Source organism: Coffea eugenioides, chromosome 11 (genome assembly GCF_003713205.1).
Source record: "Coffea eugenioides isolate CCC68of chromosome 11, Ceug_1.0, whole genome shotgun sequence".
Lineage (NCBI taxonomy): Eukaryota > Viridiplantae > Streptophyta > Magnoliopsida > Gentianales > Rubiaceae > Coffea > Coffea eugenioides.
The window spans coordinates 34,299,565-34,310,918 of record NC_040045.1 but is presented as its reverse complement, the minus strand read 5'-3'; the positions used below and the strand labels follow the sequence as shown (position 1 = coordinate 34,310,918).

At 39.3% G+C, this 11,354-nt stretch overlaps 2 protein-coding genes across 2 annotated transcripts; both read right to left on the bottom strand.

Moving 5' to 3' along the window:
- Positions 1–600: 600 nt before the first annotated feature.
- On the bottom strand, positions 601–3,108 carry LOC113752355 (putative late blight resistance protein homolog R1B-17). Its single transcript, XM_027296472.1, has one exon. The coding sequence runs from the start codon at positions 3,106–3,108 to the stop codon at positions 601–603; it is 2,508 nt and encodes an 835-aa protein (XP_027152273.1).
- A 1,152-nt stretch (positions 3,109–4,260) lies between these two features.
- Positions 4,261–6,269, bottom strand: LOC113752354. The gene is made up of 3 exons (XM_027296471.1): positions 5,886–6,269; positions 5,245–5,778; positions 4,261–4,296 (listed from the first exon to the last, which is right to left on the bottom strand). The coding sequence occupies exons 1-3, from the start codon at positions 6,267–6,269 to the stop codon at positions 4,261–4,263; spliced, it is 954 nt and encodes a 317-aa protein (XP_027152272.1).
- Between the last annotated feature and the right edge of the window lie 5,085 nt (positions 6,270–11,354).

The following is an 11,354-nucleotide window of genomic DNA, read 5'->3' as shown; positions in this document are numbered from 1 at the left end:
GTACAGTTTGCCTTCTTTGTACATTAGTGGACTTCAATAACATGTAGCTAGCATTCTTTACATTCTTTTCAATGTTATTTGGTTAAAACATCATTGTTTGGCTCTGTCATCAAAGTGGTACTATCTGATCAGTTGACATCTTAGGAGTGATATTGGCTCAAGACAATATTCTAGTTGGAAAAGTACAAAATGTGAAGACTGAATAATATAAAATAATCAGCAATGCAGTGAAATTTTGTCATTATTATTACAATATTTTTGGGGGTAGTAGAAGGAGTGGTTTACAGGATTATAAGTTGCTGATAGAATCATGAGGATATGAAGACATAAGAATTAAGTTGTACTTCAGAAAAAAAGATATAACCAGGATAGATACAAGGGCAAGTATTTGAGTTAAAGCAATTTCTGTATGACAACTCCACAGGCTAAAGTTTAGATAGGATCATAACTGAACTAATAATTGGAAAGCTGAACGGCATATACAATATCACATCTTTTTCAAACACTATAGTAGGACGACCAAATGATGGAAATCAAATAGACACTCAATTCAATTTAAACAAGATACATTATTTTCAAATGATGTACAGGAAAGCTCCTTTATTGCTCTTCAAACTGGGGGTGAATCAAGACTTTCAATCCATCATTTCCCATGTACCTCTGTGAATCTTGAATTTGCCTAGCAGAATCTGCAACTGACTGTGATGAATAATACAACTCAATTGCCTCCAATGTATCGATGCTTCGAAAGCTAGAGGGCATTTCCTGCAAATTTGGACATCCATCTAGCACCAACTGCTGGAGGCAAGGGAAGCTGCTACTTGAGGCACTCCATTGTTGAAGATCAGTGTTTGAAAGTTTCAAGAACTTGAGATGAGAAAAAGCCTCATCCATCACTTCCCAACGTGGTGCATTGAAGAAATTATCCTTTATTTTGAGAACCTCTAAGTTTGGTAGCATCCCAATGATTGACATTTCTTTCCAGTCTACGTAACTACCTACCAGAGTCAGCTTCTTCAAGTTTGGAGGAAACTTACTTGGTTGAGGTAAAAAGAATTTTGCCATTTTTAAAGTCTGATAATCAAATGTTAACGTTTCTAGCATTCTTAATCTGGAAAGATCAGGGAACTGAGCATGTTTCATAGCATCTGATAATGTTAAATGGCATCCTAAGTTTACAAGATTGGGCATTCTTGCCAATACCTCCTGTATAGAACTTGAAGGACGTACCTGAGAGATAGTTTGTAGATTGTACAGCACAAAGGGAGTTGAAGAACTCAAACTTGCACTTTCAAATTCCAGTTCCCCTGAATAATGCAAATGCCTCAACTTTACCATTTGCCAAATATCTTCTGGTAAAGTGACAATTTGTCCCTTTTCTGTGACAAGAATGAGGGTTTCTAGGTTCCAAAGTTTAGACAAGGGTGGTAGCTTTTGAAGGTTATAAATCCTAAGAGCCAAGTAGTTCAAATGAACAAGCTCCAGTATGTTAACAGGAAAGTGGTCCAGGATGATGTATCCTAAATCCAATACTCTGAGAAGTTTATAGACAAGCGAGTTTTTCTGCTGAAGGGAGATATCTATGTGTGTGAATTTGACATCATTTGGAGGTATGTAGTGGAAATCATAAGAATGAAAGCATTTAATATTTTGTGGGCGTGAGCTTACATAAGGTAGTTTTGCTTCAATTTCCCGGACACCTTTATAGCAGTGGTCATACAAGGTAGGACGAGAAGGTGAGAATAGAGAAATTTGTTTATGTCCACAAATTGGTTGCAGGAATAAGTTATCCTTGGCTTTCTTGACACACAAATCTCTCAACAGGTCATGGACTTGACAAGTCTTTATCCCACCATTGGACTTTCTCTTGGAAACTGCAATCAGATTTCTGTCAACAAGATCTGTTAGATATTCCTCTGCCAGCTCTTCCAACCATTTTTCCCCATTCTGTTTTACAAACCCCTCTGCAATCCATGACCACACTATTTTCTTCACAAGAATTTCATAGCCTTGAGGAAATGATCCAAGATAAAGAAAGCACGGTTTCAACCAATTAGGCAGGTGATCATAGCCGAATGCTAAGATGTCCATGAACTGCTCTTTACCACGAGTAGGTGAAGCTATGTCTGTAACTATATGCATCCACCACTCCGGTGATTTTTCTTGCTTTGCAACTCCAGCTAAAACAACAATCGCAAGAGGTAGTCCTCTGCATTTTGCAACCATTTCCTTCCCCAATTCCATCAACTCTTGGGGGCAACTTTCATCAATAAAAACTTTACTTTCAAATAATTCCCAACTTTCGTCCTGGCTTAGAAATTGCAAAACCTGAGGGGAGCTGTTTGGGCTTATTTTCAGAACAACATCCTTCGTCCTACTTGTAATCAGTACTTTACTTCCGTTGCTATCATCTGGAAAATACTTCATGAAGAACAACTTCCAAGACAATGAATCCCAAATACCATCAATGACAATCAAATACCTCTTCCCCTTGAGTAACTTGTGTAGCTTCTCTCCCATTTCGTGAGGATACATTTTATGCAGAGAGTAGTTATCATTTGTGACACAAGTCAACAAGTCATGCAACGCGTTCATTTCCTCATTTAGTTGAGGCCCACGAGTCCATGCACGAACATGGAAGTGATGAAGAACTCGTGAATCGTTATACAATCTTTTTGCAAAAGTAGTCTTGCCAATACCTGCCACGCCAACAAGGGAAATCACTTCCAGTTCCAGTTGCTTCTGTTCCCCGGTAAGCCTATCCAGCACTGCTGTTGCTTCATCATCGAAACCTACCACTTCTTCTCCCAAAACAGGGCTACTACTCTTCAGTCTTGATGAAACCTCCCTGTTTGACATAGAAGCACTAATACCATTATGAACTTCAGGGATCAATCTCCTGTATAAACTAACCTGTGTTGCCCGAAACGAAAGCTCTGAAGAATGCTGGAAAGAAATAGCAATATCTGCCCCAGAAATTCCATTGCTGTTTGCCAGAGCATTGTTGATATAAGAGTCAGTGGCATCTAATATCTTCAAGACCACGTCTCTAATCTGTCTAAGGAAGAAAGACTGGAGTATGTTGAAGTTACTGGGGGAGTCTTTCATCCTTTATAGACAGGATTTTATGATCTTGAGGTCCTCATACAGAGAAATCACAACTGGACTCACTTCAGAAAGGATAGAACATGAGGTCTTGCTCAGCAGTAATTCAATGTCCTCAAGAAGAAATTCTACAACAATATCTACTTCATCCATCTTGTTTCTAGTAATGGAAGATCTTTTCCTGAAACCTTATGGAGATAGGATGGTAAATTGAGTTCTCAATTGAGCATTCTTGTACTGAATTGTATCCAGAGGATGAATGGTCTGCTTAGCAGTTGAATATTCAAGTGATAAGCTAGACTTTGAAGAAATCTACTTCTAGAAGCTATGAAGTTTTGGTTGACCAACCGTGGTTTGATGGAAAATTCCCACATTGCTAATTAATACTAAATAGTCATTGTTAATTTAATTATGTTGACTGTAACGTTTTGTATTTAAGTTGACTTAGTATTTTGATTCACCAAAAAAAAAAAAAAGATAGGTGCCAAAAGCACTAAACCCTCCTAAGTTTTGGTGTAATTTTCACTTTGCCCCCAAATATTATTTTTGTTGCACATTCCCCCACTGACTAACGGTTTAGCAAAAAAGATATTAGTGACCTCAAAGTAATAATTAGTATAAAAAATACTTCAGAAGAAAATCCCATTTTTGTTCTCGGGAGGACGTCCTTAAAGATAGAATCCAATTACTTAAGAAATTCCCATGCTCTTGAAATATATTGTAGAGTTAAATTAAGATCAATTCATATTGAAGATTAGTTAGTTTTTGGAATTTTATTTTAAACATCTTATCTGATAAGTTGTTGTATCAAGTAATTTGATTTGCAATTTAAAATCAACTTTGATATAATTTTATCTTGTAATTTAATTTTTAGTTTGATAAAATTTTATTTTTTGTAGCCATTATCTTTGTAGCATAGTTTCCATATAAATTCTCAACAATGTCAATGACATTAAATAAAATTCTTATTATTTGCAAAAAGTAAAATCCTTTTTAACAATATCAATGACATGGGAACACCATGAATAATAGCACCCTTTTTAAAAAATTTTCAATTCATGTACCAAAAAACTATAACATAATCACCAAAAAAAAAAAAAAAGCAATACCATGAATGCCAAGCACTATTGAATTGAATATTGACCTCACTTCAAACTACCAAGCAATAGCAATAGCAATATTTGAAACTACCTAGCATTTGAAATTACTAGCAATAGTAAGCCAATGCAGACGGGCAGCAGCAGTACTGCTGAACTGGGGACGCCAATTTTGTTATTTGTCATAAGAGCAATAGTTCAACCAAAAATGTAAGCTCGAGAATTAAAAACTTTAGACAGACCAATATCCAATTACAATAATAAAAGTTCTAGGCAAATAGTTAGTTAAAGGGAATTTAAAAAATGAGAAAAAAGAATGAGAGAGAATTTTTTGCAATTAATAAAGTAAAAAGCAGTCAATAATAGCATAGAGGAATAAAGAAGTGGATAATTTGGATATGGCCCTCTAAAGTGCATCAAAGTGTTCGATTGAGCCCTTGAAAGTGATTACGTCTCAGTTAAATCCTCCAAACTGAGAATTATGTTCCAAACCGGTCCTTTGGTCAACTAAGTGATTAAAATTTTAATGTGCTTGAGAGATAAAATGAAAATTTATCAAACTATTAGGGACTTTGAAAAAATTAACATCATGGCTGAATAAGGAAAAAAGAATTTGAAAAAAAAGGTGCCTGATCTAAATACTCCCACTACTTTACTTCTCGATCCCTGCTCTTCCAATCTCTATTCACCAACTTCAAAATGTATTAATCATAAAAAAAAAAAAAAACTCAAAATCTCAATTTCAAAAATCTTAGTTGCTTTACTTTTTTAAGCTGCACCTATTATCATTTTATCCCTCAGAATTCAATGAAACGTTAATCGTTTAACTTGAGTTGACCAAAGGGATGGTTTGGAACGTAATTTTTAGTTTGGACTTTGGAGGGCCGAATCAATATTCACCTAAATAAGTAGATGACAAGCAAAAGTTGTTTACAAACTTGCTCAAACTTTTTCATTGCGCACCTAATTGACATGAATAATTAAGGGCTGTGCTTAAGATTCTTGCCCTCTATAAGAATGTGAATAACGAATCACATAATACATGTAGTCCAACATCAGATATGATGTATCCAGGAACACAAGGGCCATCAAAACATAAGAAAGCAAGAGCACAACATTCTCCACTATATATGCTTGGCAACATGCTACGATTGTGAAGCCCGCGGGAGTAGAACATGGCAATTGTGGTGACTACGTACTTGAAGGACAGGGCAGCATAAAAACCTTCAGTTGCAAATCGCAAAAAGATAATCGCAAGCAGAGTCCCCATGGTGAACAGAGGAGAACAGCCCTCCAGCAAAGTAGAACAACAACAAGCCGAATTCGAGTGCCGGTTCTTGAGATAAACGGGGTCTCCACTGTCTTGATTGAAACCTCCAGGGACAGTAAAAACTGCAGCAAAGTTAATGGTACCAATGAGGACAAACACAATCAACACACTGTTGGCCATTTCCTTCATAGTTTTCTCAGCCTTTTCGTGTACACTCGCATGGTTCGTCTCAAATACTTGTGCTGTTGTCTTCCCCTCAGACTTTTGTAGTTGCCAGAGATATGGATAAGAGTCATACTGCACTCGCTGTGGAGCCAAATTTCAATTACAAGTTGCAAATAGTCCTGAAGAGAAAATTAAACAATATACAACATGAATTTAATTTGGTACCTTAAACCAGAGGACATCCTAACACCAGGGGGAGTGCTGGGAGGGGATCCCAGACTTGCTGCGAGATGTATAATGCTATTTCCTTCGTGATCAGTATCACTTAGCATCCTATCCTTGTCAATACCACTAGTCATCAAGTAGTCATACAAGAACCTTTTTTTCTCCTCCACTGCAATTTGCAGTATATTCCTTCCTTTTTCATCGAAAGTATACGCAGCTTCAGGGTAGACTCTCAGGATTTCCAGAGCTACCTCACTGTTGCCCATTCTCGTTGCTTGTATTAATGGATCTGGCATCCTATTTTTCTTTTCTGATGGTATTCCAAACTTGATGCCTTCAAGATCTCTGTCTTCTGTATGTACATAGCGGCTCCAATCTTCTTTTCTGATTAATCTTTCTGCAAGCATCACTGGAACTGTAAGCCTTTGCTTTGCATCATCAATTTCTTTAAGCCAAGGATTACCTAGTGGATGAATACATCAAATTGGATCAACCATTAACGAGTAACTCCAATATGGGCAGATTTGATCAGAGGGATGCAAAAATAGTACTTCAAGATCCATTCCGTGTCCAAGGCCTTTTGTTCTTCTTGGCATCTGTTATTTTGGCACAAATCTTCTTGGTTCTTAAAAAGTGTTAGGAAATTGGCTTAATTTCTTTTAGGTGAATTTCTTATTTTGTGTGTAAGTAACTAGTTTCCTAATTGGATTTAGTTACTTGAAGTACAAGTCAAGTAAATTCCTATTTAGCTAGATACTATTTTCTACTCTATATGAGTTTAGGAAATAGTATTGGTTTCCAATTGTTATTTGGTTTTTTGGCAGTACCGTTCTCTATTGTTGGATTGAATTGTAATTGGTATCAGATAAGATTTGTGAATATTCTTAATATTTGAATGTATATCAATTAGAGATATGATAGGAATGATCGTTATCTATTAGTGGTTGATAGATATCTGTTAGTGGTTGATAGGTGATAGGATAATCAATAACCTTCTTGTGTAAAGCCTATAAATAGGCATCGGTACCATCATTAGTTTGCAGTAGAGAAATACAGAAAATCTTCCCAAAACTCTCTCTCTAAATTTCGTTCCTTCAAACATGGTATCAGAGCAGGGATTCTAGGATCTCTGCTCCAAAGTGTTACTCTGATAATTTCTTCAACAACCAGCCATGGCCGAATCGTCTACGCTCACGGAAGGTGGGAAAGGACAAGCTGACATAGTTCTAGAGGATTTTGCCACTCGGATGGTGGAAGTCCTGAATAGATGCCAGAAGTCTACACCGAGCATGGATTCGTCTTCGGCTCAGATCGGCATCAAGTTGGATGATACCAACTATGCCTTATGGTCCCAAATTGTCGAGATGTATATCTCAGGGAAGGACAAATTGGGGTATATTAATGGTGAACTCCCTCAGCCGTCACCAACAGATCCAGCGTATCGACGGTGGCGAACTGAAGACTCTATCGTGAAAGGGTGGCTGATAAATAATATGGCTCCATCCTTGATCGGTACCTTCGTTCGTTTTCCCACAGCAAAAGCGGTATGGGATGCTGTTGCTACCACATATTTTGATGGAACCGATACATCCCAACTGTATGATCTGAGGCGGAAGGTGACTAGACTGAGACAAGCTGGTGGGCCGATCGAAAAGTACTACAACGATTTGCAAGGTTTGTGGAGGGAGATTGATTTTCGTCGGCCGAACCCGATGGAATGTGCTGCCGATATTGGCAGGTATAACTCTCTCATACAGGAAGAGAGAGTCTACACTTTCCTCGATGGGTTAGATGACCGACTGGACCAGATTCGCAGTGATGTTCTGCGGATGAAACCATTTCCAACAGTAGAAGAGACATATGCCTATGTCTGACGAGAGGACAGCAGACAATCAGTGATGATGACAGGGGGAGACCACTCAATCGGCTCTGTCATGGCTTCCAAGGGAAGGAAGAATGAGCCGATTTTAGTACCTCGAGCCGAGATGCCAACTGAGGAAGTTAATTGTGCCCACTGCAATAAGAACGGGCACACACAAGATACGTGCTTCAAGTTGCATGGATATCCAGCATGGTGGAAAGAGCGCAAAGGGCAAAATCGGCAAGCTGATCGACTGAATATTGCTGGTCAGAACGGAAAGGTGGCCGTTGCAGTTGCTGATATCAATATTGCCCAGGTGCACTCTACGTCTTCTACCAATCAGCATCAAGGTATGAACTCCTTGCATCGACGCGATAGTAATTGGATTGTCGATTCAGGAGCCACTGATCATATGACCTATGATCCAACTGACTTCTCATCCGTAACTCAACCACGACGGTCGAAAATTTCCAATGCTAATGGTGTGCAGTATCCAGTTACAGGAGCTGGAACTGTTACTTTATCTCCGTCTTTATCTCTACCGAATACTTTATTGATTCCTTCACTGTCAAATAAGTTACTATCAGTAAGTCAAATAACTACTGATCTTAACTGTATAGTACTGATGTATCCAACCTTCTGTCTTCTTCAGGAAATTCTCACAAAGGAGATAATCGGTCGTGGTACTAGGAGGGGGGATCTATATTACATTGATGATTTCAGTATCGGTAGAGCCAATCAGACAAGGAGTACCGATAACACCAAAGAACGAGAGATTCGACTGTGGCATCAGCGACTAGGACATCCTTCTTTTGGATATATGAAGCACCTTTTTCCAGCACTTTTTTCGAGTATCAAAACTGCCGATTTAAAATGTGAGACCTGTGTATTAGCCAAGAGTCATAGGGCCTCATATCCTGTCAGTTTGAATAAGTCGAATACACCTTTTGCTTTAGTGCATTCTGATGTTTGGGGACCATCCCCGATCACTTCATCTACTGGAGTCCGTTGGTTTGTAACTTTCGTAGATGACTGTACTCGAATGACTTGGTTGTATCTGTTGAAACATAAGAATGAAGTTCTTGATATTTTCAAATCATTTTGTTCCATGATTCATACACAGTTTTCAGCAACAGTCAAGATTCTTCGATCTGATAATGGTGGTAAGTATGTTAATCGGCCACTACAAGAGTTCTTTAATATCAATGGTCTTATACATGAAACATCATGCACCCAAACTCCACAGCAAAATGGAGTAGCTGAAAGAAAGAATCGACATATCCTTGAAACAGCAAGAGCATTACTGATTGGTGCCCATGTTCCTTGCCGATATTGGAATGATGCAGTCACAACAGCAGTCTATTTATTGAATAGACTGCCTTCAAAAGTTATCAACTTCCAGACACCGCTGCAAGCACTGTCTCAACATTTCACTCTACCATCGGTACTAATGCTTCCGGCACGGGCATTTGGTTATGTGGCATTTGTTCATCGGCACAAGAATCAACGAAGTAAGCTTGATCCCTGTGCTGTTCGTTGTGTCTTCGTGGGGTATGCGGTGCACAAGAAGGGTTATCGGTGCTATGATCCAACCACTAGCAAGATGTATGAAACCATGAATGTTACATTCTTGGAGTCGGACACATTTTTCTCCTCGGCATTCAATTCTTCTCTTCAGGGGGAGATAAGGGATACAGAAGAAAAGAATTGGCCAGGATTAGCATGGGACACAGAAGAAAAGAATTGGCCAGGATTAGCATGGCCGTGCTGTCCTACTGATTCTGTCGGTGGAGCTACTGTTTCTCCCACTGCCGATGGAACCGATAAAGCTGCTGGTGAAAGTACGGGTGCTAGCTGTCCTATTGATTCTGTCCGTGGAGCTGTCGATGGAGGAGCTGCCGATGGAAATGCTGATGCTACTGATGAAACTGTTGATATAAATCCCTCTTCAGTACTTGACTGCATGTCTCCTGAGAATGTTCCTGAGGTAAGTACTCCTGCTGATTCTAATGTTATTTTACATACTACTGCAAGATATGTATTACCTGACAGATCCAATCGGGGTAAGCCACCGACTCGGTACTCTCCAGAAAGTCATGCAAAGTGATCAAAGTATTCCATTGCCAATTATATGTCCACTCATAGGCTATCTGAACCTCTTGAAGCCTTTGTGAATAATGTGTCGTCAGCTGACATTCCAAAAGATGTGCATGCTGCTTTCAAAGATCCAAACTGGACTCAAGCAATTAAGGATGAGATGTCGGCATTGCAGAAAAATGACACGTGGACTTTGGTCCCACTACCAGATGGGAAGAGGACGGTGGGATGCAAATGGGTTTTCACAATCAAGTATAAGGCTGATGGATCAATCGACAGATATAAAGCTCGTCTCGTGGCTAAAGGATACACTCAGACTTATGGCATCGATTACCAGGAAACTTTTTCACCAGTGGCTAAATTGGATACGGTCAGAGTACTGATATCTCTTGCAGCAAATTTGGATTGGCCATTGCATCAGTTTGATGTGAAGAACGCTTTCCTGCATGGGAATCTGGATGAGGAAGTCTACATGGATATCCCACCAAGGTGTTCTACAGTATCGAAAACAAATACTGTGTGCCGATTACAGAAGGCATTGTATGGACTCAAACAGTCACCACGTGCTTGGTTCGGCCGTTTTACGCTAGCTATGAAGAAGTATGGTTTTTAGCAGAGTAATGCTGACCATACTCTTTTCCTAAAACATCGGCATGGAAAGGTAACTGCCTTAATAATTTATGTCGATGATATGATTATCACAGGCAATGATGAAGAGGAAATCTCCAAACTACAAAATCAGCTGGCGCCTGAATTTGAAATGAAGAGTTTAGGGAATCTCAAGTATTTCCTGGGAATTGAAGTGGCAAGATCGGCACAAGGCATCTTCCTATCCCAGAGGAAGTATGTACTTGATCTGTTGGCAGAGGTTGGGCTCCTAGATTGCAAACCTGCTGACACGCCAATTATGCTAAACCACAAGTTAGGAGAATATCCAGATCAGAAACCAACTGACAAAGAGAGATATCAAAGATTGGTCGGTAAGCTGATCTACTTGTCACATACTCGGCCCGATATTGCCTATTCTGTCAGTGTGGTCAGCCGATTTATGCATTCACCCAGTAATCGGCACATGGAAGCTGTGATGAGGATTCTTCGGTACTTAAAGGGTTCTCCTGGGAAGGGTCTCTTATTTTCCAAAAATGGTCATCTTAATATTGATGGTTACATTGATGCCGATTGGGCAGGAGATGCTACCGATCGAAAGTCAACCTCAGGCTATTTTACATTCGTCGGTGGTAATCTAGTTACTTGGAGAAGCAAGAGACAAAAGGTGGTAGCATTATCGAGTGCAGAAGCTGAATTTAGAGGCATGGCTAGAGGTATGTGTGAGTTTCTGTGGCTCAAACGGCTGATGGCCGATATCGGTTTTCCTCCTAGATCTGAGATAAACTTATTTTGTGACAACAAAGCTGCTATCGATATCAGCCATAACCCAGTTCAACATGATCGCACTAAGCATGTTGAGGTCGATCGGCACTTTATCAAGCAGAATCTTGAAGAAAAAGTAATACGGCTTCCGTTTGTGAGATCT

Bases quoted from the DNA above. Each gene is read 5' to 3' on its own strand.
- LOC113752354 (XM_027296471.1), bottom strand. From the start codon at position 6,269: ATGCTTGCAGAAAGATTAATCAGAAAAGAAGATTGGAGCCGCTATGTA. The intron at 5,779-5,885 runs GTTAGGATGTCC...TTGGCTCCACAG, and splicing joins CTCCCAGCACTCCCCCTGGT to CGAGTGCAGTATGACTCTTA. The intron at 4,297-5,244 runs GTATTATGTGAT...TTCAAATGCTAG, and splicing joins TATCTGATGTTGGACTACAT to GTAGTTTCAAATATTGCTAT.
- LOC113752355 (XM_027296472.1), bottom strand. From the start codon at position 3,108: ATGAAAGACTCCCCCAGTAACTTCAACATACTCCAGTCTTTCTTCCTT.